The sequence below is a fragment of the Cryphonectria parasitica genome, assembly GCF_011745365.1.
Source record: "Cryphonectria parasitica EP155 unplaced genomic scaffold M406scaffold_1, whole genome shotgun sequence".
Classification (NCBI taxonomy): Eukaryota; Fungi; Ascomycota; class Sordariomycetes; order Diaporthales; family Cryphonectriaceae; genus Cryphonectria; species Cryphonectria parasitica.
In genome coordinates, this window is record NW_024468909.1 from 7,186,803 (window position 1) to 7,212,266 (window position 25,464).

The 25,464-nt window shown below is 53.2% G+C and overlaps 7 protein-coding genes across 7 annotated transcripts; 4 read left to right on the plus strand and 3 right to left on the minus strand.

Annotated features, from left to right (window-relative positions):
- Positions 1 to 33: 33 nt before the first annotated feature.
- Positions 34 to 5,371, plus strand: M406DRAFT_33731 (uncharacterized protein; the record flags this gene model as incomplete). Its single annotated transcript, XM_040921241.1, has 5 exons — positions 34 to 914; positions 967 to 3,356; positions 3,515 to 3,589; positions 3,693 to 4,309; positions 4,427 to 5,371. The coding sequence occupies 5 exons, from the start codon at positions 34 to 36 to the stop codon at positions 5,369 to 5,371; spliced, it is 4,908 nt and encodes a 1,635-aa protein (XP_040782342.1).
- A 7,189-nt stretch (positions 5,372 to 12,560) lies between these two features.
- M406DRAFT_354839 (uncharacterized protein) lies at positions 12,561 to 13,334 on the plus strand. Its single transcript, XM_040923002.1, has one exon. The coding sequence runs from the start codon at positions 12,582 to 12,584 to the stop codon at positions 12,777 to 12,779; it is 198 nt and encodes a 65-aa protein (XP_040782343.1). The 5' UTR covers positions 12,561 to 12,581; the 3' UTR covers positions 12,780 to 13,334.
- A 608-nt stretch (positions 13,335 to 13,942) lies between these two features.
- M406DRAFT_101251 (uncharacterized protein) lies at positions 13,943 to 14,550 on the minus strand. The gene has a single exon (XM_040914949.1). It carries the CDS (start codon positions 14,257 to 14,259, stop codon positions 14,038 to 14,040), a length of 222 nt encoding a protein of 73 aa, XP_040782344.1. The 5' UTR covers positions 14,260 to 14,550; the 3' UTR covers positions 13,943 to 14,037.
- Positions 14,551 to 15,324: 774 nt separating this feature from the next.
- On the plus strand, positions 15,325 to 16,485 carry M406DRAFT_238413 (Clavaminate synthase-like protein; the record flags this gene model as incomplete). The annotated part of the gene is made up of 1 exon (XM_040916075.1): positions 15,325 to 16,485. A coding segment is annotated over one exon (1,161 nt), but the record flags the coding sequence as incomplete, so codon positions are not given.
- Positions 16,486 to 17,433: 948 nt separating this feature from the next.
- M406DRAFT_336830 (alpha/beta-hydrolase) lies at positions 17,434 to 19,689 on the plus strand (the record flags this gene model as incomplete). Its single annotated transcript, XM_040921187.1, has 3 exons — positions 17,434 to 17,535; positions 17,663 to 18,489; positions 18,567 to 19,689. The coding sequence occupies 3 exons, from the start codon at positions 17,434 to 17,436 to the stop codon at positions 19,687 to 19,689; spliced, it is 2,052 nt and encodes a 683-aa protein (XP_040782346.1).
- A 94-nt stretch (positions 19,690 to 19,783) lies between these two features.
- M406DRAFT_248575 (family 12 carbohydrate esterase) lies at positions 19,784 to 20,792 on the minus strand (the record flags this gene model as incomplete). The annotated part of the gene is made up of 3 exons (XM_040916542.1): positions 19,784 to 20,224; positions 20,335 to 20,439; positions 20,523 to 20,792. The coding sequence occupies 3 exons, from the start codon at positions 20,790 to 20,792 to the stop codon at positions 19,784 to 19,786; spliced, it is 816 nt and encodes a 271-aa protein (XP_040782394.1).
- Positions 20,793 to 21,478: 686 nt separating this feature from the next.
- On the minus strand, positions 21,479 to 23,587 carry M406DRAFT_272813 (sphingomyelin phosphodiesterase). Its single transcript, XM_040918162.1, has one exon. The coding sequence runs from the start codon at positions 23,525 to 23,527 to the stop codon at positions 21,554 to 21,556; it is 1,974 nt and encodes a 657-aa protein (XP_040782347.1). The 5' UTR covers positions 23,528 to 23,587; the 3' UTR covers positions 21,479 to 21,553.
- Between the last annotated feature and the right edge of the window lie 1,877 nt (positions 23,588 to 25,464).

The window sequence follows — 25,464 nt, forward strand, 5'->3', positions numbered from 1 at the left end:
TCGGCACCAATAGCCTTTTATTTATCAAAGACAATGCTAGGCGTAGTCCAGCCAGATCTGGAGGAACTCTTACAGAGACTCAACTCTCGACAGCTGTCGCCTGAAGAGGCGTGGGAAGCTCTCAGACTCTTGTCCACCTCACTACAACAGAGCCAAGACTCATGGCGAACGCTCGACCTGATCCGTTGCCATTCGAGGCTCGGTGCTCTACATCGGGGACTCGGACCATCTGGCAGCTCAGAGGAGTCTAAGGCATTGCTGCAGGACACGGCATGCCATATCAAGCAGACATATCGGTCTCTCGCGGATTTCATACCGCATAAGCCGGGTGCAGCGCTCTACAGATCGGATACGGCAAAATATATCTCCCATCAGTATCTGCAGGAGTTTGTTGAGCAGTTCGCCCTTCCAATCGAGAGCCAAGAGAAAAGCAAGCCAGTGGTGTCCATCGCGCTTCCGAACGGTCCACTGCTGGCGGCCGTGTGCGTAGCAGTCACAGCTCACTATGTGGCTGCACCTATCAACCCAGCAGCCGGCGCAGAGCAGTTCCAGGCAGATGTATTGCAAGCTGGGGCCAGATGCATCCTCACAACACAAGAAGGCTATTCCAAACTCGACATGGGAAGCGGTTGGATCCAAGCCAACAACATAGTCGTTCTTCTTGTGGACTTGACCGAAGATATGAGGATCACAATCTCGACACTCGCTGGTGCTCCGGCTTCTGTGGAGGCGCCAGCACCGCCTAACACAGCTGACGATATTGCCTTGGTTCTCTTCACTAGTGGTACATCGGGGAAGAAAAAGGTGGTTCCAATTACGACGCATTCCATTATAGCGGGCGTGGCATTTGTTATTGAGAGTTGGCAGTTGACGCCTGAGGATGTCTGCTTGAACATGATGCCCCTCTACCATATGTAAGTTTGGCTCCCCTATTGGTGCTGTCACAGTAATTAACAGATGCTCAAGTGGTGGTCTTGTTCGGAACATATTTGCGCCAATATTCTCCTCTGGATCAACCATCTGTTGTTCAGTATTCGACCCCAGCTCCTTCTGGGACATTGTGGACACATCTTTACCGACCTGGTACTACGCATCCCCGTCGATGCATTCTTTGATTCTGGCCGAGTCTACAGTCAGGTCACGTGCCTTGGAAAACAGCAGAATTCGTCTGGTCTGCAATGCCGCTGGCGGTCTTCTTCCTTCCCTGGCGATTCAGCTTCGCGACACCTTCGACGCTGTGGTTTTGCCCAGCTACGGCATGACGGAATGTATGCCAATTTCCACGCCTCCTGTCGACTACAGGCTGAGCCGTCCTGGAACTTCGGGTGTCAGCACGGGTCCTGAGTTGGCCATTCTCAATGATCAATTCAAGGCGGTTTTATCAAATACGGTCGGCCGTATCTGTGTTCGTGGTGAGCCACTGTTTTCTGGATACCTACAGCCGGATGGATCCATCGATCGATCTGCTTTCACCGACGATGGCTGGTTCGACACGGGTGACTTGGGATATATGGACAGTGATGGCTATTTGTACATCACGGGCCGCAATAAGGAAGTCATCAACCGCGGGGGGGAACTCATATCACCAATGGAGGTCGAGAATGCCATCATCGCCGCTGCGCTGAAGCCGAGCTCGCCGCTGCACGAACGCGTTACTCAAGCTCTAGCTTTCTCAGTTCAACACGATGTCCTCCAAGAAGTCGTCGGTGTGGCTCTCGTCACTCCTTCCGGTGTCCCGCGACCGGACCTCCGCCTCCTTCACAGCTCTCTGAAGACATCTCTCCAACAAGTCAAGTGGCCGGCCCTCATTGTCTACATGTCTGATCTGCCAAAGAAAAACAACAAGATTCTAAGAATCAAATTGGCAGAACGCCTCTCCTTGCCGCAGCTTACGGACCAGACCATCTACATCGCACGTCACTGGGAAGCCGATTGCCCCCCGCCGGACCAGGAAGTCTCGGTGCCTATTCTTTGCAAAACTTGCAAGATCAACGTCAACGCCCTCTGGAAGGAATTTTCGTGCATTCTTCCTCATGACTGTTCCTTTTGCATCCGCATGAGCCCCAAAGATAGGACGGTGGGTGTCATCATAGCGCCGACAGACCCAGATCGTCTTCAACTAGATGAGACATTTGCAGCTCACGTCAAGTCAAAATTGGAGACCAGCCTGCCAGGGTACATGATGCCTACGAGGATTCAAACCCTCCAGGTTGCTTTGCCAGTTGATATCCATGGCAAGCTGGATGATAGGGCACTTCGGAGATACCTCGCCCAGGTTGAGGCATCCTCGTCCGGCGAGAACGGCTCATCTGTGGAGAGAAGAGTCGCCAAGGCCTTCTCTTCTGTACTCAACCTGAACACGGCAGATATTGGTGCCAATGCGAACTTTTTCGACTTGGGCGGCGACTCTCTCCGAGCTGGCAGGTTGCTGTCCCTGCTCAGGGCCGAATTCAACTCGCACATAACCATCGACGTGATATTTCAGCATGGTTCCGTACGCGAATTGGCGGATTATATCGGGAAGAAAATTTCTGATGGAGAATGCTCCAAAGCTCAGCAATCGGACGAGTCATTTGTCGCCCAAGGCTGTGAGGAGACTCACTCATCGACTCGGTGGTCGCTCATGGCCTTACAGCTCTTACCCATGTTCGTCTTCTATCCTGTGCGCCGCGCGTATCAGTGGACTATTTTCATGGTCTTTTTGGCATATACCCAGACGTGGGTGACTACGAATTACGTCCCTGGCCGGTTGCTCAATCTCAGCATCTCCATTCTTGTCGCCCGCCTCGTTACAAAGGCTGTTATACCATGGGTGGGCATCGCCGCCAAGTGGCTCATCATCGGCCGGTACAAAGAGGGACTGTACCCTATGTGGGGGTCGTACCACACCCGATGGTGGATGGTCCAAAAGATCGTAGACATATGTGGCCATGGTCTCTTTGCCCAAACGAATTACACTTCGTGTCTCTACCTCCGCCTCATGGGTGCCAGAATTGGCAAGAATGTCTCCATACGTGGCGTCTCCACCGGTGAGTGGGATCTCATCGAGATAGACGACGATGCCGTCCTCGAACGGTGCACAGTGCGGCCCTTTGCTGGAGAGAGAAACACAACGATGTACCTTGGCCGTATTCGCATTGGACGTAACGCTACTGTGGGCATTGCATCCATCGTGGCTCCCTCTACGACAGTTCCTGAGGGCACGTGCATTGGAGCCAACTCTTCCAGCCACGAGCTTGATGCTGCCGACGAGGCCAACCGTGATCTGATGCTTTCGAGCATTCCCAGCACACACTGGTCTCTTGATTGGCTGGTCACGAAACCGCTGGCGACCATCGGTTGGATGATCTCACTGAGTAAGTCGTTCAGAGCCGTCCAGGCCCTTCTTCATCTATCTATTGGGGGAAATTTGCTTGATCCAGGACTTCCGGGAAATCTTTGAAACTCTGAGTTCATTCCCTCTTGCCCTCCCATCGAGCAACATGCTAACCTGGAAAAAAAAAAAACCAACCAGTTCCCTGGCTTTTGGGCCTGTCTGGCTTGATCATCACGGAACCCATTTCCTTCCAGACGCCAATGTATAGTATTTGTACGTACTCTGATTTGAAAAGCTACATTATTCTATTAAAGATACAGAAATGCTTTTGATCTTTTTGGTAAACACAAGCTAATAGCCCTACCATTTGTGACAGTACAATGGTTCGCCGGTTCACGCCGTGTAGGCTTTCACTATCTCGCTTTAGTGCTGCGTGCATCGCTTAGCCCATTCGTTCTGTTTGGATATATGCTGGTGCTGAAATGGGCCCTTGATGCCTTGTTTGGCACCCAACAACCCACGTCCGCCAGAGGAAGGAGTCACTTCGAGAAATGGAGGATGTCCTTGGTCAAGACCATATACCCGGCCAAGAGGCTGCACGAGATGACCGAGCTGCTGGGTCAGCACTACGAAGGAACCTCGATCGCCATTCGCCTCCTTGGCGGACGTGTTGGCAAGCGTGTCTACTGGCCCGGTACTGGTCCATCTATTGGCGATTATCATCTCCTGGACATTGGCAACGATGTTGTCTTTGGCTCGCGAGCTCATCTTGTAACATCTGATGGCACCGGTTCTGATATCATCAAGGTACAAGACCGCGCCATGATTGCTGACAGAGTTGTTCTCCTGCCTGGTGTTCACATTGGAGAGAAAGCAACCATGGGTTCTGGCGCTTTGACACGACGCAACAAGTCTTACACAGGTGGCGGGATCTATGTCGGCTCAAAGAATGGTGATGCTGTCTGCCTCAGCACTGGTTCCAGCCCAGAGTCCGTGCAGCAGGCACGTGAGGACTGGGAAATGAATTCTTCTGACTGCGAAGATCTCAAGAGTTTGGATGGAAACGGAGAGAATGGAGTCAAGGTCTCCTCGAAGAGGATTCGGAATCAGGACGACTTCGAGGACAAACTCACCCCAGACGATGCTTCGCCATTCGGCCGTGCTTTCTACCTCAAGCAAGCGCCGTTTAGGGTTTATGGTCTGCCGACGATCATTATGTACTCGTCAATCATCACCGTCTTTGCGGCTTTTTACTGGAATGTTCCTTCGATAAGCGCCATCCAGATCATCGCTTTCATATTCCGCAAAAAACACGAACATATCGGCAACGGGGATTGGTATGATATTCCAGTGCTCTATTCACTCTTCTTCGGGTTGATCAGCGTCATCACCACGGTACAGGCCGTCCTGGCCATAGCTATCACTATCGGCGCAAAGTGGTATCTTCTCGGCCGCCGCCAGCCTGGAAATTACGACTGGGATAAGAGCCCGTACTGCCAGAATTGGCAACTGTACCTCACCATCGAAAAGTTGCGTCGTTACTGCTTTCGAGGGTATGGCATCCTCGGCATGTTAACTGGCACTCACTGGCTCGTGCTGTACTTTCGTGCCCTGGGTGCTGAGATTGGCGACAACTGCGCGCTCTTTGCCAACGGCAGGCCCAGCTTGATGTTCACCGAGCCTGATCTGATCACCATCGGAGACCGCACGGTGATCGATGATGCGAGTGTGGTAGGCCACATCAATACCAGGGGCAAATTCGATCTCAACCGCCTGTCCATCGGCCAGAGGTGTGTCCTGCGCAGCGGCTCCAGGCTGCTGTCAGGTGCTCAGATGAAGGATGACAGCGTCCTCCTCGAGCATACCCTCGTCATGTCCGGGGACGTGGTGGAGAAGGGCTGGACGATGCAAGGATGGCCCGCAGACCGTTTCAAGGGACGTTCGGTAAACCTTGCAGATGGGAAGCAACCACAGCAGGAAAGTAGGAAGAACCTCTCCAGATCCAACTCAGCCACAAGCAACGGCACGGACACTTCGTGTAGGGGTGGAGGATAGGGACTGAGGCATGATTCAGGGCAGGCTGGCGACTTTTGAGTCACAGCTAGACATTGATGAATGGCGTGAATGAACATCATTTGGGGATATTGAATCACAAACTTTACTAGGCAACGTGGGCACCGTATTATATATCTTATATATATTTAGGTTGTGGAAATACATATCCGTATCTTTTTTTTACCCTCGATATTTGTCAGTAATTCATTACTCGCAGTTACTGTTGAATACCAGCCTACGGCGTAAGTAATGGAAAGTAGGTGGTCAAATCTTACACTCGCCAGCAAGCAATTAATCACGTACAACCAAAACATATCAATGCTGGCCACCGTCACAAACATGGGCTATGGCTTCACAGAAGATAGGATACTTTAAGTATCGTGAAAGTTTGGAATTGTTTTATAAACGTGTCTGAGCAACATAAGCTGAGGAACACCAACTTCGCCTGCAGCGTGGCCCGATTCAAGTTCTTAATAGTTGCAGTAACGAGCCAAACCTCCTCAGAGGATTAGGTCGTTTGTTGATAATACAACCTTTATCGCATCTACGGTGTCTGCATTTTCTATCCTCACAGTCCAACCAGCGCAAGGAGGTGATGCCTCCGCACTTGCAGCATGTCCAGCCATTCCCTGGCCCATTGAGCCTCAGTTGACTGAGGGATACATCCGATGTAGAGGATGGTGATGAGTGCAAGGCCATGTTGTGGCTCTTTTCAGGCGAATGTTTTGCGCTAAGAGTGATTTACCACAGACACGCAAAGTAAATTAACATTTCTCCAATAGCCAACACATGGCCCAACATCAATATTGCACATCCAGGCCGTTTTATGAACCTCTTGCGGTGGTCCTTGTATATGGCCTTTGTACCTCCAGGCAGCCTCCCTGTGCTCCTACAATTTTGCTGTTCGGACAATGTAATACCAGACGCCAGAGGCGGCACCGGCGGCACCTGCTGCATTGTCCAATGGCATTGAGCCAGGAAGCTGCTACGTAGCATGTGCGTGGCGACGGCCAACTCGCCAGCCTTGAGGTGTGCGTGGGGCTGTACCGAACCATTAGAAAAACCTATAGACCATGGCGCGTCGAACCACAAAGACAATAAAGATTGATTTAGCGCAACACCACCTTACCGAAAGCTGCTGACGAAGCCGTAACTATTAATGTCTCACCTGGAACAATAAGACCATCAGCCGAACAAAGGAGTAGCCTGGCGGTGGCGGCTGAGCCTTTCCTCCCGGGCGACGTGGCGATCCCATCTTTAAATAGAAGACGGGTGCGAACTATGCGAGTGAAGATTCTGTGCCCAAAAAATGTGGCAAATCGGCCCATAGTTTCAAAGCTATATTTGGTTCTGGTCTGTAGTCAGGTTCTCAATCTTCGGGACACCGTTTCGGCAAACTTGACTACCAGATTTGCTTCAGCAGTTCTTAAGTACATAGTCAAATGTTTTTTATTACAACCAGGTCTGCGGTCGCGATGGTCAGCCCTATTATGCTAGCTGGACTCAATATCCCGTCGCCTGTGAGGCAGTCTGGATGGAATTTACATCGAGATGCTGAATGGTATCTACGTTGTAGAATCTATATCTCGTGTGTAGGGTCAAGCAATACGTATTGATTATTCAAAGTTGAAAGCCAAACATATTTCGAAAACGTCGTGATGGGCGAGGTAATTATAGTGAAGTGGTCAGGTTGTGGATCGTGGTAAGGCGGGAAAGAGAACCACGCAATGCGGCTCCAGAGCGCACAGCGGCACGTCCTCCTCTTGTACAAATCAAACCTGAAAGGCGTTTGGACGTGAGCCTAGTTACACATTCCTGATGGACGATGGTTGGCCTGGTTGAGGCATGAGCCTAGTTAGGGCATGAACATTCCACCAAACCTTTTACCGAATTGTGTGTGCTTACCTATGACTTGTATTGCTTGCACAGCAAATAGTCAAGTACCAAGAAGGTCCTCCAAGATGCTCCTGCATATGAGGAGTTCCATGAAACACCAGTAAGGTATTCGCGAGACAGAGCCGACCTCTCGTTCTGCAAGTATCACGCCTCAGCAGCTCCCATGTGGGCCATATTAGAGCAGTATCACGCCTTTCCACCAGTACAACCGATTCGGGAACCCAAAGAATTGTGTCATCAGGTGGTGCCGCAATTGCAGGTTTCAATACACATCATTTCCACTCGGTACTCAATAATCATAGACTAATAGAAATGGGCAATGAGGTCGGAGCAAGCAGCAAACCAAACAGAGCCGTTGATAAAAGACAGCATGGACCATTGACTGCAGGCAGGCCGAGAGTGTGATATCGGGGCCCAGTCAGCCAACCATCCAGAGTCGTTACCCCGAGATCTTGAAGAATGTTAACTTGACGGGATGATATAGACTATGATATCATGTTCCGATATCGTAGCCTAGAAATGCTGTCACATTCATTGCCTTAATCGGAGTTTGGAAACAAGGCATTTTCAGCAAAATCGCCCCTGTACCATAGTAGCGTCGGTACACGACGTTTCAGTCTCGGAAGAGCCAGAGCTGAACGTCCCCGGATGCCCGAAGGGGCAAAACCAGCGGCATTGGTGAAGAATGGCCACAGACAGCAAACTGCTGTCAGCCGTCGTGAATGAAGTCCGAGGCTCAGGGGAAAGGCGGTGTATACCGCAAGGGCTTGGTGGCGCAAGGCCAGCCAGCGGAGATGTGGTCCTAGGAAAAGATCCCCGGGGATCGAGAACCCCCCCGCCCCCCGCCCCCCCTTCCCCTCCGGAACTGCCGCGACGGGTTGACTCGGTCCTCCATGGGGACCATGGACTGCATGGGTGCGTGCATGCACAGCTGGGACTGTAACGATGAGTTAAGGTATGTCCGTCCGTGGACGACCGACAAGCCAACAATCAGGATTTTCTGACGGCGGCAAAATATGCCGGTGTCCGCGGCTCACAACAGCAAGAGTTGGAACGTCAGTGAGGGATAAATGCTGACCCAATTGCAGCGACCCACGTCTCGAACAAACTCTTTTGTCATGAAGGACAGACCTTGAGGGTTGGCTGCAGGCTGCAGGACAAGTTTTGGCTCTCATCCAGTTGTTACTCTTTAGCAGCTTTAACCCTGTGGTCTCGAACAGTCGAGCACTACCGTAGCGAAGACTTTAACACTGCAGGTCAGTGGGTGGGGCGAACCGGCCCGAAGGCTGACAATTCCAAGATTTTAGTGGTGAATTTAGGAGACGAAGAAGAAAAAGATTTTAGAAGGGAGGAGGGGAGTAGGAAGGAAAGAAAAAAAAGGAGGTCCACACTCTCTCCACGTATGCCGTCATCTTATTGCGATATGGTGATTGAATGCTGATCTTCAGTTATTGAAAGAGAGAAAAGTAAAAGTAGCTGCTTGGAAATCGAGTCAAGAAGCTGTTCCTATTAGGTGATGAAGATTTGACTTTGTACGTGGCCAGCTTGCATGTGACATGGATTGTGCTGATGTGTGATGAGCGCGATCGTCAGGTACACGAGGCGAAAGGCACACAGATTTGCGCAGGGATGCAGAATTGGGTCCCGAAACAAGAAAGGGCCCGGCCGTCACATGTGTCTGTGAGAGAGAGATGCGTTGTTCAAAGAGTAACCTCAGCTCGAATCCTCACACAGGGGAGGGTGCTCAGATGCATCAATATCGGGTAGCGACAGCGATGGACACGTGTTCAGACGTGTAACGAACGAAGAGGTGTGACGACGGAGAGCATGTTGTGGGACAAAAAAGTATTACACACCTGCAGTTGTGGGATCAGTATTACCACGAGGACCTCTTTGCTTGAGGAAGAAGATGCAACCATCTCTTTGGCGTAATGATCAGCATGGCAACGGAGAGAAAGACAAAAAAGAAAGAAAAAAGACAGAAGGGAAAACTGACCAACCCCCCCCCCCCCAAAAGAAGAAAAAAAAACCAAAACCAGCATTCTCTTCTTTTTTTCATCCGAAAGCCTTAAAACTTCTCAGCAAACACCAAACACCCCAAACAGACTTTGCACAGGTGTCCAGTGCCCACCAAGGTTCATCCCATAGGCCATGACGAGGTAAGGCTAATCTCTTGTGGAGCCTTGCCCAGCCGCCGTCGAGTCGCTGAGTCGAGGCCAAGTGCAGCGCTTGTGATTTGTCGGTCCTGCACAAAGCCGCCGACAACCTGTCTACTACATCTCCTCTAGCTGCTGGCTTCTCCCCTCCCCATGGGTCTGTACCAAAACAGCGCAACGTAATTGGATTGACCGATTAATTGAGTGAATTGACTGACTGGCTCTGGGTCTTGGCCTGGTTTTGATGACTTGTTCACGGCGGCAGTCCAAATCTGCAGGGTTCGGCAGGTCGGCAGCTGGACGAAACAACCCGGGCATCGGAGACTAATGCAGGACGCTGTGCGCACTGAATCGTTTGCCCACGCTTTGACACACAAAACGGTCAGGACAATTACAAACGGAATTCAACTCTCGAGCTATGAGCTATTACGCGCCAAAGGCTGTGGGCTGTATCATCTATCAGCTGTAGTAAGATGTGTGCTGTGCAGGTGTGAGTGAGCGCTCTCTCATCTGTGAAGTCCTTTTTTTTTTTTCTTCCTTTCGCTTTATTGTGTCGATCACTGCCTAGCAGCTGCCGTTCGTGTGGATTCCTTCGTCTTCGTTTCTTTCTTTCTGTCTGTGTCTTTAGTTCTTCCTAAAAGGGGGTGGGGGACAATCCTCGTGGCCATCACCACGTAAGCCTGGGGCTTGCGCAATGAGGATCCTTACAGTGTAAACATAATACTACGTATAGTGCCGTGTACACTAGATTAGGCATGGGATCGCCAACCTGTAATGAGGGACAAACCAGGACGTGTTGTTGTACGGGGATTTTAGGACGACCCTACCTGACCCTTTCTCTCTCTCTCTCTCTCTCTCTCTCTCTCTCTCTCTCTCTCTCTCTCTCTCTCTCTCTCTCTCTCTCACACACACACACACACACACACTCACACACTCACACACTCACACACAGAAACTCAAGGGCTGTTGTCTGTGGAGATTTGACAAGAGACATCGCTGGATTGCCAAGCTAGGTAGCCAGCATTTAAGGATTAATCTCCTCCTCGACCACGGGGAAAAGAGGGGGAAATAGGGGGATCTCATCTAATGGCTCGTGATGGCGTCGAGGGGATTCGGTACTGAAAATGAGGGCGTGCGCATGGCTGGGCAAAATACGGCTCCAGTCATCAAAGTGATGATCCATTCTGGCCATCGGCATGTGGGTGTGGACGTGGACCACTGGGCTGCGTCTTCCTCAGTGTGGATGATGAATTGATGACCCCATTACGGGGAAGGAAAGCGAAGGGAGTGGACGCAACCACTCTCCAATCAGAAGCCACTTTTGACACGCGCAACGCCTTTTGCCGGGCCGCCCTGCGCGATGCGACCTTCCCACACACCTGCAAGGCAGGGGGTTCCTCCTGAAGAAGTCCAGTCCCAGTCTCCAGTGAGGAGTCTCCGTTTCGGTGACCGTTGGGTGACTGAGGTGAGAATGGACCCTGATTGTTCTCGGGGAATAGAATAAAGATGGCGAATGGGCCTGCTTCTTGTTCATTCCTCTATGCTGAATGATTTGAGTAAGTCTTTGAGTCGTTCATGAGTCAGCCCAAGGGCATACGATGAAGGTGACAAGATGGAGGGGAAAGAGAGGGGAACAAGGAAACGAGAGCCAAAATGGTGACAAACGAGTCGGCGCTACGTACATAGTACTACGGTTCCTTTGGTCTGATTTCTTCCAATTTTAACTTGTGTGTACCGTTTCTTTGCCTGGGCGTCTTTATTGGTCCATGATTAGCCCTGCAGCCCTGGAAGGACCCGCTGTCACCTTTTTCTGTGCCTGTCAGGAACAGGCAAAGCGTCGGGCAGATCCTGCCACTTAACCGTGTTGGTAAAAGTCCCGCAGCAATAGACCCTTGACCCCTGCACAGTTAATCTCCTTCCCTCTCACACCTCAGCCCCTTTCCTTTCGTGCCTTCCTCCCCCTTCTCGTCGTCGTTGCTCCTTCCTACACCACCTTGGGCTCCTGCTATGGGCAATATGGGCTATGGCACGTTGTATGTGATGGAGTGGAGACACACACACGTCCCCCCTCCCCCCCCCGGTGGCTTCTGGACTCTCCCAAGGACCCCCCCTCCCCTCCTCTCTTCTGATGGGCCCCATTCTTTCCCTGTTTTTATTGTGTCCACACCCCCTTCTCCCCCTTGAGTCGTTCTTGATTCATTTTCTCTCCTCTCTCTCTCTCTCTATCCATCCTTGGTTCCAGGTCAATCTTTTTTCGGGTCTGTCCTCCGCTGTGTCAAACCCACCCACGCTCATTTGCAAGAGAGAAAGAACCCAGGGAACGAACCAGGAACAGAAAAGGCTTTTATTCCGGCCAACCCCTCCTTCACACCTCTTCATTTTAACAAAACCCGTCGCCCTTGGCTCACCCTCCCTTCCTTTTCGTGTTTCTCCTGCCACCCGCTCTCTCAGTGACAACTCACCACGAGATCACGACTCACACTCATTTATTTTGGAACATTCCTTCCAAAGACATTCTTTTTAAAGAAAAAGCAAGAACCTGTTGAACAGTTTCCATTGTTAAACACTTGCCATCTATATACCCTCATTCGCAATGGCTCGTCTCGCTGCCCTCGTCCTTCTGGGCACCGCCCTGGGTGTCTCGGCTCACCCCCGTCATGGTCACCTGCACAACAAGCAGCGCAACGCTGAGAACGAGAAGCGCGATGGACAGGTCATCGACGCTGTGATCGACGGCGTCGATGTCTCTTGGACCATGTCTGGCAGCTACTACACTCCCTCCGCTGCCGCTGACGTTGTTGCTGCTACCACCGTCGCCACCACCCTCGCGACATCCACCACTGCTGCTGTCGTCGCCGCGTCGACCTCTGCTGCCGCCTCCTCCTCCTCCTCCTCCTCCTCCAGCAGCTCCAGCTCCAGCTCCAGCTCTGGTGTGACCTCGTACATCTCCTTCGAGGACCACTGCGCCTCCTCGTCCAAGCGCGCCACCGTTGAGCAGATCGCCCAGGTCGGTAATACCGGTACCGAGGACGGTGCCTACGGCTGCAACTACATTCTCGTCTCCGCCGAGGACGTCGCCGAGGCCTACGATAACTACGTTCAGTTCTACGGCGCCACCGAGGACATGACTTGCTACTACTGGAACAAGATCGCCAAGGATGGCTCCATTGCCGGCTGGTACACCAGCGAGGACTCCTACTCTAGCTTCAGCCTCCCCGCCGGCGCGACCCAGTACCTTGCTATCCAGAACGGCACCGGTGGCGCTGGTACCTGCCAGCCCTCCAGCGTGGCCCCCGTCACTGACGCCGACTCGGCCCTCCTGTACACCTGGATCGAGTGGGATGCCGTCGACGTGACCACCACCTGGTCCGCCTTTGACGTCTCCTCCATCATGGCTCAGAACGCTGACGGCACCGTCAACGGTGTGGAGGCCTGCACTCTGGACGGCTCCACCTGCTCTTCCATCTCTGCCGGTGCCGCTACCGTCACCAACGCCTTCGATGCCGCGCTTGCTGCCGCTGACGGTCTCGGCTACAACACTGCTGGTACCCTCAAGTTCAAGGTCAACCTGGGCTTCTAAGAAAAGGATATACCCCCCCGGGATTGCACTGGTTCTGTTCTTTTTCCTTGGATTTTGGTTGACGGTTTGAAGTAAACGGGATTGGATCGAGAGACCTAGAGATTTGGGACTCGTGCACAGCTGGCGTATTTTTATATCTCGCTAGGTCTCGAGGAGAGAGGAGAGAAGGGAATTTCCGGATTACCTTCTCGACACAAAGTTTTTTCAAGGCGTACAAACTACATCGGCTGGCTGGTTCACACGTGGCAGGCATGGCAAATGCCTTTTCTTCTAGTGTCTATTGATATCAATTGCTATTTTCTTGAAATTTGACGAAGCCAATTTTTCAAACATATCAAGTCTCCCCGTGTGTGTTGATGGGTCCGTCTTCCATCGCGACGTGATAGTCCTCCTGGCATCTTCCCCGTCAAAGCATTTCCAGCTGCCGCCGCTTTGAGGCGATCCTTGTTGGTGAGTTGGGGGGTGGGGGGGGGGGGGGAGTCGGCACTCTGGGCCAAGGCACGATTCACTACGTGTGCCAAAACAATAAGATGATGGTGCGGTTAGAGGTCATGGTCCTCATCGCCTGCCCAAGAAAATGACGAAAACGTATCCTCATCCCATCCCATCCCAACCTGCCTGGCAACCAATTGCTTCGGTGACGGGCCGTCAAGATGCTCGGGCCTTTCAGACCTCACCTGACCATGACATCCGATGGTCGCCCAGCTTGCACGGGTGGTTGTTGCTGGGTGATCTCCCCCCATTCTCCCACCCCTCCTTTCCCCTTCCGGTTTTGCGCAGAGAAGAGCGAGGCTGTGACATTCCAGTCCGACTCGGAGTCTCTGTCAGCCGGCCTGGACGTGACGACACCACGTGCCAGAGCAGAGGCAGAGATACACATCTGGACCCTTTGCCCGGCAGGCAGACTGCCGCCCTAGCAGGTTCAAACGTTGTGGATAGTGGTCGTGATCATCATCGTATCACCTGCTCCCGCACGCAGCGCGCGGGATTCACCAAGGGCAAAGGAAAGTCCCACCCCCAACATGAAGTTCCTCTCATTCTCCTCCCCCCCCCGCACTTTGCAATACGAGATTGGGGGAGGGTGTGATCCTGTCTGTGCGGTCTTGGGTTGGTGCCGCGCGCTCTGACGCGCTGTTAGGACCGCCAGGCCATCTTGGGATTGGGGGCCGGCGCGGGTCTCGAGGACGGTCGCCCAGCTGCGGTTTCAGGTTCCGCACGGATCGAGAGGTTTTTGGTTGTGGCGGCGGGCTGCTCATTCCAGTCCTTGGTCACCAATCGATATTACACGGTTCATACCTTATTTTGGGTTTACTATCAAGGCGCGCCACAGGATTGGACCACGATCTGTTGAATGGCGGTCGTGGCTTGTGGTCAAGCGGTGATTGGGGGTCCAAGCCTCGATCCAATAATAACCAATACTTGGGCTGATTGTTTCATCTAGGAAAGAAGGCTAGCCAAGTAATAGCCGCGATGGCAGATTGATGGCGGCTAGAACGAAATTATTTCGCTATGGAAATACGAGGAAGATGGCGAGGGCCGCCTACGTCTGGACCATATAGGAACGACGTTGCTTTCGAAGTCCTCCACGTGCGGTTAAACAGTCAGTCAATAAGAATTGTTGTTTACTCAAAGTCTTAGAGCCAAACATGAAGGGCTGTTTGGTGGGGTTGCAAGGTTGATCCACGTACACATATTCTGCTTAGCTAAGCGTCCCTCCTCTAGCCGAGGTAACTTGCACCACCATGGACAATGTCCAGATCGTACCACGAAGGAACTTGATGCAGTAGTGGGCTCGGACCTTCCTCTCGAGTCTGTAAGGTTGATCTTGCGCCTTCCGATGCCTTGAACAAACGACTAAGCAAAGCATCGCAGTGAGGAAGGAGAGAAAGAGAAACGAAAGAAAGAGAGAGGAGAGACCCGGTGCTAGTGCTGCCCGGCACAACTTTTGAGGCAAGCCTGTCAGGATGAGGTTCAACATCACACATGCAGGCAGTGCCAGTAGGGCTTCCAATTCTCTGCTGCGCATAGACAGATGTCTACAGTCACCTGCACAGGTTCCTCAGCGTCCTCACCATCTTCGACAGGGACCCTCGCCGTTCTGGGGCCAGCAGCAACGTTCACTCTCCCGCAATATTACTCGCCCTTGTGTGCGCCCTGCCCTGCTGCAGGCTGGCCCTCCACGCCTACCTGCAGCAAGAGCCAGATACTTCACGCAGACCGCCTCTGCTCAGAATGAATCATCTGAACACCCCTCCTCAGGTCTGAAGAAGAGGTTTGAGGATCTGGGTGGTTTAGTCAGCGCCGTGGCAGACGAAGGAGACATCAGGCTCACTTTTGCGAGCAGCAGCCCCGATGGACACGTTTTCCGCCTGCCAGCCTTGTGGTTTCGCGACGCTTGTCCGTGCAGTGTCTGCGTGAGCGAGTCCTCAGGCCAGAAGAGGTTTGTGACCTGTGACGTCGACGCCAGCCCCGAGACGGAATCCTGCAGAGTCCTCGAGGACGGCTCTCTCGAGATTGTTTGGGCGCACGACTTCCTGCAGGGTGGCCAGCACCCTTCCGTCTACGACACCGATTTCATCCGGCGCCTGCTTCAGGAGACCATGCTGCCGGAGCTATACACACCAGCGCGGCTGCTGTGGGATCGGGCCACCTTCGCACGCGATATGGACGCGAGGGCAATAAGCTACTCCGACTGGATGGGAGGCGGCCCTTCTTTCGCAAGAGCTTTCCGGGACCTCATGAGGTGGGGTCTGGTCTTTGTCAAGGGCGTCCCCGAGACAGAGGCCGCGGTGCTGGACATCGCCAGCAAGGTCGGTCATCTCCAGTCCACCTTTTACGGACTCACCTGGGACGTCGTATCCAAGCCCAACGCCGAGAACGCCGCCTACACCAGCGAGTTCCTCTGCCTGCACCAGGACTTGATGTACTGGACGCCCGCGCCCAGGATTCAGCTTCTACACTGCCTGAAAAACGAATGTGAGGGCGGTGAGTCTCTCTTCAGCGATGGGCTGCGGGCTGCGGCGGAGATTCAGCTCAAGAACCCAGAGCATTACCATCTCCTGCGCACAGAGCCCGTCGCCTACCAGTACTCCAAGAACGGGAACTTCTACCGCCGGACTCGACCAGTGATCAGGACACAGTCGAGCGCCTTGGATGCGCCCCCGAAGGATGTCAGCTGGTCGCCTCCCTTCCAGGGCGTGTTCCCCCCCGACCGCCCTGAAGAAGGGTATCAGGCCATGAACCAGAAGAACTGCCAGACCCTACCCGCCTGGCGTAGTGCTGCTAGGTCCTTCAGAGACAGCCTGGAGGCCGACAAAAACATGCTCCAGTACAGGCTACAGCCGGGCGACTGTGTCGTGTTTGACAACAGGCGCATTCTGCACGGACGCACCAGGTTCGATACGGCGAGCGGACATAGGCGCCTGCGGGGCACCTACCTGGACACGCAGACCCTGACAAGCGCGCTCACAAGACTGGTCAAGGAGGGGCTTCTCTCTGCGTCGAGCCTTGGTGAGCTTGAAGACGAGCATGTTCAGGCTCTGAAAATGTACGGCCATTCGAGGGACGGCACGGCAGGAAATGGCGAAGAGTCTACTAGCTAGAAATGGCGGGTTGCACGTGATTCAATGGAAAATATTCATCATCCGTGACAAAAGTCCCCTCCAAATGCTGTGCTTATTTTCCTTTACCTGCACGTTCTACGGGTGCGGAATGATAGTTGATCCGCTTATGAATGAGGCCAAGGCATTCCGTCTGACGACACCAAGATGGGACACTGCCGGCAAAATCATGCCTGGCTGGCCGTTGTATAGACTTTGCAATCCTGTAAGACGTGCATGGGCAATTTGCGTCTGCCAATGACGTGTCTATGTATCTCGAGTGACCACAATGACCCACGTATTCCGTTGAATGACGGAATTGTTTGGTCAGACTGCGTCGGCGAGCGGATGGGGAGAAGCCGAATTATCTGCATGCATACACGCATGCATGCTGCGCTGATATGGCAGTTAAAAAGTATCCTGGAGAATGATTTGCCATTGGAATATATGGATGAGCAAAACATGCCTGTAGGACTAGACACTACGCAATCTGGTGAAAATATAGTCGTAATTAGGTTACGACATGGTATTCCCAAAGAACCTGGATATAAATTGGCCATGGCAGCTATTATGAGCACATCGAGATACGTTGAATCATCAGGAGAGAGTTTGGGTTGTCATGAATTGATACTACTGATCTAATTGATAGTATAAAGCACTCAAGTATTTACCCCGAATTGGCCACACCGGGTTAATTCAACCCCAGCCTGCGTCTTTATCACCCGAAACCTTTCGACAAGAGAAACAGAACTACTTAATTGATCCGTACCAGGCATTCTCACCTAGGCAATGCAGCAACAACAAGAAGGACAAACCCAGAATTCAGAAGCCATGGTGACCAAGACGGTCGCACCGTACGGCGAGTGGGAAAGTGAAATCAGTCTCGAGGACGCAACAGCCGGGACAAAGGGAGTATCATCTCCCCGCAGCGATGTTCGTGCCATGTTTCCCCTCATCTTCTCATGATATCACGGCAACTTTTTCTCTCTCTATCCCCCCCCCCACCCCTACGCCTTTTCTCCTTGGCTATTGCAACCAAAATTTGACCCATAATGTCCAGGTCGAAACTGGGCGTGTCTTCTATCTAGAAGCCAAGCCCGACGGGGCGTCTACCATCGTCGAGGTGGTCAGGCAGGACGATGGCTCATACAAACTCGTCCACGTCCTGCCAGAGCCGCACGGGGTAGGCACCGCCGTGTATGAATACGGAGGCGGCGCGTATGATGTCCTCCCCTCCTCCGCGAACGCAAATGCCCCCCAGCGCATCATCTTCTCGGACGCACAGGACGGCAATGCGGTCAAGATCCTCGACGTCGATGCTGGGCGCGTCACCACGCTGGTCAGCAACACGCCCTGGCTCCGCTATGCCGACTTTGGCCCAAGCCGAGACCCAGGCGCCACGGCCAAGTGGGTGCTCGCGGTCGAGGAGGACCACACGCACCCTGCGCCTCAGGACGTGAAGAATTATGTCGTTGCTATTAACATCGACACAGGCGCAGTGAAGAAGTTGGTGTCTGGTGCCGACTTCTATACCGGGCCGCGGTATAGCCACGATGGCCAATGGGTTTCGTGGCGCAGGTGGAATCATCCCGACATGGCGTGGACCAGGTCGCAGCTGTGTGTGGCCGAGGTCTTGGAGGTTGAGAATGGCGCGGAAATTCATCCTGAGCACTCGTCAGTCATCGCTGGAGGTAAGTTTGGAGAGGCCGTGGGCGATGGCATGTGGGCGCCGGACGGGGCAGTCTACTTTCCACACGAGGTGGAGGGTAGCGACTGGAGACACCTGTATAGGTTCTACCCTGGCCATAAGGACGCGACTGCGGAGAAGCTCAAGCTGAAGGGTCTCGATGAGGTGGAGGTAGGCGACTGCTCCATGTCGATCGATCAGTAAGTCGAACCAAGTCGCCAGGCAGCCCTTAGAAACTGACATAAGACATGTGCTAATCTGCAAGAAAAAAAACCAGGCGCACATTCTGTTTTCTTTCTGAAAATTCGTTGGTCCTCGCGTACAGCAAATACGCAACCTATAGCACGATCCACGTCAACCTCAAGACACTCGAAGTGACGCCCCTGGACGTCCCGCTCGTCGAGACGCGCCGTGACCCCATCGCAGCCGTGACCTCGAACTCTTTCGTCGTCATTGGTGCTGGTATCACGAGGTCGCTGGGCGTCTATGTCTTTTCTCTGGACGATCAGATTAAAGCTACCATGGTGCAAGTCGCCAAGGCCTCGAGCAAGGAATTTTCAGACAAGATCTTCTCTCGTCCTGAGCACATCCACTTCACCTCCAAGAAGGACCCCAAGCGCCCCATCCACGGCTTCTACTGGCCTCCTCACAACCCCAATTTCACCGCACCCGAGGGAACACTCCCGCCCTTGCTCATCATGCCCCACGGCGGACCGACAGGCCATACCTGCCCGGGTCTCCAGGTCGGGACCCTGCCCGGCACCAACTTCCAGCTCTACACGAGCCGCGGCTTTGCCTACTTCTCCATCAACTACACGGGCAGCTCGGGCCACGGGAAAGCCTACCGCCAGCGGCTGGACGCGCAGTGGGGGATTCTGGACCGTGACGATGTAGTCGAGAGTGTGGACTATCTCTCCAGCACGGGGCGGGCCGATAGGGCTCGGGTTGGGATTCATGGGGGCAGCGCCGGTGGGTATAATGTCCTGCAGAGCCTCGTCTGGTATCCTGATGTCTTTGCGGCGGGCGCGTGCTACTGTGGCATCTCGGACGTGCAGACAATGCGCGAGGGCACGCACAAGCTGGAGTCACGCTACCTCGACGGCTTGTTCTATGCGCCGGGGCTGAGCGATGAGGAGAAGGAGAAGGTGAACTACGAGAGGAGCCCGCTGAACCATGCTGAGAGGATTACCTCGCCGCTGCTGCTCATCCATGGAGATAAGGACACGGTCGTGCCGGTGCAGCAGAGCTACGACATCGAGAAGAAGGTGAGAGAAAACGGTGGGGACGTGGAGCTGTTGGTTGCTCCTGGGGAAGGACACATGTTCAAGAAGAAGGCTAGTCTGGAGATGGCGTTGAAGAGTGAATTTGCGTGGTTCATGAGGACTCTGGTCAGGAAGTAAAACTATCATACTCTTTCATATTGGATGGAGAAATAAAGTATGTCGTATAAGGGAGAATACCATGTACTTAAGCGTGTACGATACTCACTGCCTATTATTCCAATGGGCACGATCCACCTTGTGCAAAGACACCAGCCCAGATATCCTCACTCAGTGTCTTGTTCGAGATAAACCATTCCGCCAGACCACCATCTTCTTTTTCTCCTTCATGATCATGCGCAGGTGGTGCTATTGTCAAGGCTTCCTGGACACCAACCTCGGGCACATGGCCCAGGAGCAGATCCGCAACCATCCGCCCAAAGACCACGCTACCCCACGTGTTCAGGTGCGTCTCGTCGGTGCAAGACAGGTCATACGTCTGGGCAGATGCATTGCCGATGGCCAAGAGGTACTCGGTGCTGGCCTTGTTCAAGTCGATCCACCAGGTTGAGGTATTTTGAGCTGCGTAGATGGTGTATGTCCGCTGGTCGATCAGGTTCTGAGTCAGATTGGTCTCGGAGGTGAAGTCTCGTCGACTGAGCGGGGTGACAAGGATCTGTCCAACGCAATTCATCAGTGAACACAGAAGCATTCGTTTCATGGCTATGATCAATCATATGTGATGATACTGATATGACGGGTGGGAAATTGAATTTGACTTCATACAGGCGTGGCCCCTGCTTCCTTGGCCTCTTCAGCGAGGTTCTGAAGGTTTTCCTGGTATTCAAGTAACGTCTCGTTGGCCGCTGCCTTTTGGTCGTTGGCCCCAAACTACGCAGGTGTCCTATTAGTACCAGCTTCTTCTTTCTTCTTTCTCGTATATCAGCGGCTTTTGTGTGTGTACAATTCCTTACCATGATTGTAACAAAAGTGTTGTAGTCAGCCTTGGTCGCGTTGACCGACCCAATCACCTCTGCCCAGGCTCCATCCTCTACAAAAGACACCGTCGTGGTTCCATCCACACCATAGTCAATGCCTGTGGCGGGACTTCGGAGGAAGGAGAGGAAGCCGACGCCCCAACCTCCACCGCCGGAGCTTTGTACCGCTGTCATCGAGTCGCCGGCAAGGTAGAAGGCAGGTGGCTTCGTGGTGTTGTATGTCCTGCGGGTTACATGGCTGCTCATAGTAGCTGGAGCTGCGGCGGCGAAGTGCCCGCCAGCAAGGCCGGAAAGCAAGGCAACGGCGGAGGAGAGGAGGCCCATGTTTACAAATTTTGTGGTAGAGTATGCGTTTATGCGATTTGTGTCGAGAACAGTTCAAGTTCAGATGTCTTGGATCTTTGAACGCCCATTTATCATAATACAAGGACCTTCAACGTCTGTCAACGATATGATGTTCTTCCGTTAATGACAAAAGAGCGAGTCCTTCGTTTGGACTTGGAACGACGGCCGAACGGATCCATCAGGAAGACCCAAGCCTACTTTTTCATCCCTTTCTTTCCTTCGTTGCATTGGACTAATTAGTCCTACCCTTGACGTCGTCGCCGCCGTCGCCCGGAGAAGCGGAAGGGATTGACAGATTCTGGCGTCTTTTTCAAGCGAGCTTAGACAACTACGAGATAATTAGTGACCTGCAGAAGCCCCGCATCGTGCGGCCCTGTTGAATCCGTGAACGAAACGGTGACATTCTGCGGGGGAGTATGAGACCCTGGGGCGATATGCTCGGGGTAGATGCAACCGAATAAATTTACAGATCTAGCCAGCCTTGCTTCGAGTCCCGGAGGAAATATAGTAGTGGGAAGAGACATAAACGATGTATGAAGCAGGCCCCAAAATTCCCGAAGCATTGCGAGAAATTGGGCAATAATTTTCCAAACTTAGGTCATCTCAACATTAATACTGTCAACTATGTACTTTACCAAGAAGAAGAAACGTAACCCAAAAATTTAATCAGTTACGGTAAAATTGCTCGACACGGTCGTGTTCATGAAGCTGGCCCCAACCACATCGATCAGGGCAGTCCTAAAGGCGGCGAGGCCTTCGTCGGAATAGATAGACGACAAGACCGGCGGCACGGCAGATGACTCGCACGCGTGGTCATCGTGTCCATTCTGCACCGAGCCATCGATCGTATCGTCCCTCTTGCGCTTGAGGTTGATTCCCGGCGACACGGCCACGCAGTTGTACTGCGCCTGTGCCGCCCTCAGCTGGCAGATCTCCTCGGTCTTGCAGTCGCCCGTGCAGGTAGCCGTGCTGTAGTCCCTTGTCTTGCGGGCGTAGTATTGCTGGAAAGTCGTGTCGTCGGTCTCGAACAGCTCTGTGACGTTGTGCCAGAACCCAGGCGTCAGCTCGGCGGCGGGGTCCGTCACACCCAGGAGGGCGCCGTAGGTTTCCTTGACGCTGTACAGCTTCTCCCAGGTCGGCCCGTCGGTCTGGTACGTGGGGGAGGAGATGTTGGCGTAGTAAGTCGTGGAATCCAGAATGCCAAAGGTGACGGGGTCGACATCGTAGACACGGAATGTCGGGTTGCCCGAGGTGGGTGTCAGAGCGGGTGCAATATACGACATCATCGTGGCGGTGTCGGCCGTCGGGTTTGAGTAGTTGGTGTAGGCAATCTCCCACTCATCCTTGTGGGTGTGACCGTAAAAGACAGCAGAGATGGTGCCCGAGAATCTCTGGATAATGGTGTCAAAGTAGTAGGACTGGTCGTGGAACGTGTCAGAGGACCCCAGAGGCATGTGGCCGAGGAGCCAAACGCGCTCGCCAGCCGTCTCTGCGGTCTCGAGCTCAGAAGCCAGCCAGGCAAGCATGCCCGAGGGGTCGTACTCCATCGTCTCCTCGTACATCCAGTAGTTGGACTTGTACCAGAAATTCGTATTGATACTGATAATCCTGAGGCCTGTGGTGCTGTCCACAACCGAGTAGCTGCCATAGTTGGATGACACCTCTGCAGACGCGGTGCTGCCGATCCACGACTCGATATCAGACGAGAGCGTGTCGTAGAAGATCTGGGTCTCGGCCGCGTAGGTCGTATCGACCGCAGCCGGCGGGAACGAGTCCACAGGGCAGCTGTCGTGGTTTCCAACGACAGCGTAGGTCTGCCCAATGCTCACCATGCGCCCATAGGCATCGTTGAGACCGGCTGTGACCTCCTCGTCGGTCGTCTCCCAGACGTCGCCCTCAATCACGTCGCCAGTAAAGATGGTAAAGGTGCGGTTGGGGATCAGATCCACGATGGCTGCGTACATGCTCTCCTCGAGCGACACAGGGCTGTCACACTCGGGATTGCCATACGGACCAGCAGGGTAGTCCGTGACGCCGACAGCATCGTCCGCATCGTAGGCACGGCAGCAGATGTTCTTGGTGCAGTTGTAGCTGGAGCCCGTCGTGTAGTTCCGGTCCACGTGGATGTCGCTGATGTGCACAATCTGGATGGGCGTTTCGCCGCTGGGTTCAGGGCGCGAGGCGTTGGCTGGCTTAGCAGACATGGACACGCTGTACGAGGTATCCACGGCAGGCCACTGGCACAGGCCAAAGATGGTCAGGCAGAACAGCTCCGCCGTCTTGCTCGGAATGTCCATGTTGCGCAGGTCGTGGGCCAGGATGGGGCCTTCCAGGCCGATGGCCCCAGCGCAGACATCGTCGTCCTCGATCTGCAGCGCTACACAGATGGCCACAATGGTGTCTGTGAAGGCGTCATTGCCCAGGTGCGCGAGAGCCTGGAGCACCACCAGCAGGGCTTCGCAGGCTGAGCACTCGGCCAAATCTTCAATGTCGTCTAGGATTTCGGACACGATGTCGCGCTTGCTGTGTGCATAGGCAGAGACTGACTTGCTCAGCGCGTCGTTGACCGTGAGCGCTGCCGTGAGGGTAGGGAGTACGACCGAGAGGACGGTCCCGAGAAAGAATGAGAGCCTCATGATGATGGTGAGCTTGCTGTCTTCTGGTTCAGATCAACAATCACAACAACAACATCTCGGCATAGCCTTTTTCCCTTCCTTGGTCTCTCTTTCGTTCTGCATGAGTGCACGGCCATCCGCAGCTTTTTTAAATCTTTTTCAACACTCTGCCGAACCCCGAGCGCCTGTGCATCGTCGGCAGTGGCATTGATTGCTATCGTTCATTTCGGGGGACCCAGAACCACGCGGATCATTTCCCGCCTCTGAATGGCTCCACGGGATGTGGTACCTGCGTGTAAAATGCAACCCTCTTGATCGTGGGCCGGGCCCCCAGAAATGGCCCTCTTTGCTGGGTATGCGGGCCCCTCTCTCGGCCTGGTGGTCCCAAAGAGGCAGGTCAGCCACGGTGTAGGCCTTCAATAGTTCTCCTCGTGCGCGTTCTCAATCCCCTGCTGAGCGCTGGGAATTCGCCTTTTTCGGTTGGATTATGGCCAAACTGGGAAGTTCAAAGTCAATCGTAAAGCCGTGTAGTGTATCAATGACAGCCCTCAGTCGTGATGTGGTTTGACACACAGCATTAATTGGTGGAGTCGACTGAGAAAAGGTATCTGTAGCCAGACCCAATGGCCAAACACGCCACGTGAGAAACAACTTACAAGGGATCCGGGTGCGTGGCTCGGAGCACTCGCCTGCATGCGAGTCAAGATGACCCTGCCCCTGCGCAACACGAGTCTTCTCGCTGTCTGATTTATATATTGTGATTCACGTGCAATCTGAGAATATCAATCGTTGCTTGCATCGCGCATGGTATGGAGATGTGGGGAAGACATTGTGTTCACATTGTTCGCTATATATACCGAGTAACATTGTATATATTTATCAAGCAAGGAACCTAACAGAACTCGACCAGGACTCAAGCACAAAATGCCCTGGTGCATACCCTTGCAGCCGGCAGTTTCATTCCGACCGGTGGCCTTTTAGCCAGTCACCTTTCTCTCAGAGGAGTGCGGTGTCAGTAGGAAGCGATCGTTTTGTTCTTGTCCTGGACGACGTGATAAAAGGATTTGGAAACCATTTGAGATCGCTTCATGCTAATGGCTCAATCAGATCTCATGAGTACTCGTGTCTTTGGCTATCATTGTATTTCGCAGCCTCCATAGTTACGAGAACAAAGTATGATCTTACATTCAGATTGCAACCAGCATACGATGCTACCAACAAAAGTAAACCCCAGCTCTCGAGCGCCTGATTGTTTGCGGGGCCTGTAGCCAATGAATCAGCAATGAGATCATGGTGTTACAGGGCGGGAAATTGCAGCTACTACCGCTAATTAACCACAATTGGGAACGATCGATCGTGCCATCATAGACGACCTCCCCAATGTTGAAGTAACCGTTCCCGCAGGACGATCTGCTCTACGTCATGGGGACTCAAAGCCGTTCATAGTTTTCTACGAGGTCCGCGTACGGTTATAAGCAAGCCCTTTGCAGGCTTCAGCACTGACTGTCTCACAACATTTGACATTATCCTATACATTTCGAACACGTCTCCAGCCAGGTTCATCAATATTCACGCCGTTCCGTCACCATCGCCATTTCCAGTCAAAATGCCGTCAGAGACAGCCAAGCAAAAGTTCGAGGAGGCTGTGGACAAGACACGAAACTCCGTAGGAGGTGCGTCACGATCCCACTTATCGGTTGCACGCGGAACTCCGTCCAAACCATCAAGTGTTCAGCACTCCTAACAAGATTTCACCTTGCATAGACGCGAAAGGCCCACCCTTGAAAGTCGCCCAGCCCTCCACGAACGATGCCTCGATCAGTAACAAGTTTGTGAATCCGGGCAGGACAGCAAATGCGCATCCTGACACAGTCGAAGCCGAGCAGAAGACAGCGTCCAATCACACATCTTTTTTCAAGGGAAGCACCTCCTAGAAAGCCGCTCGAGTAGAAATTTTC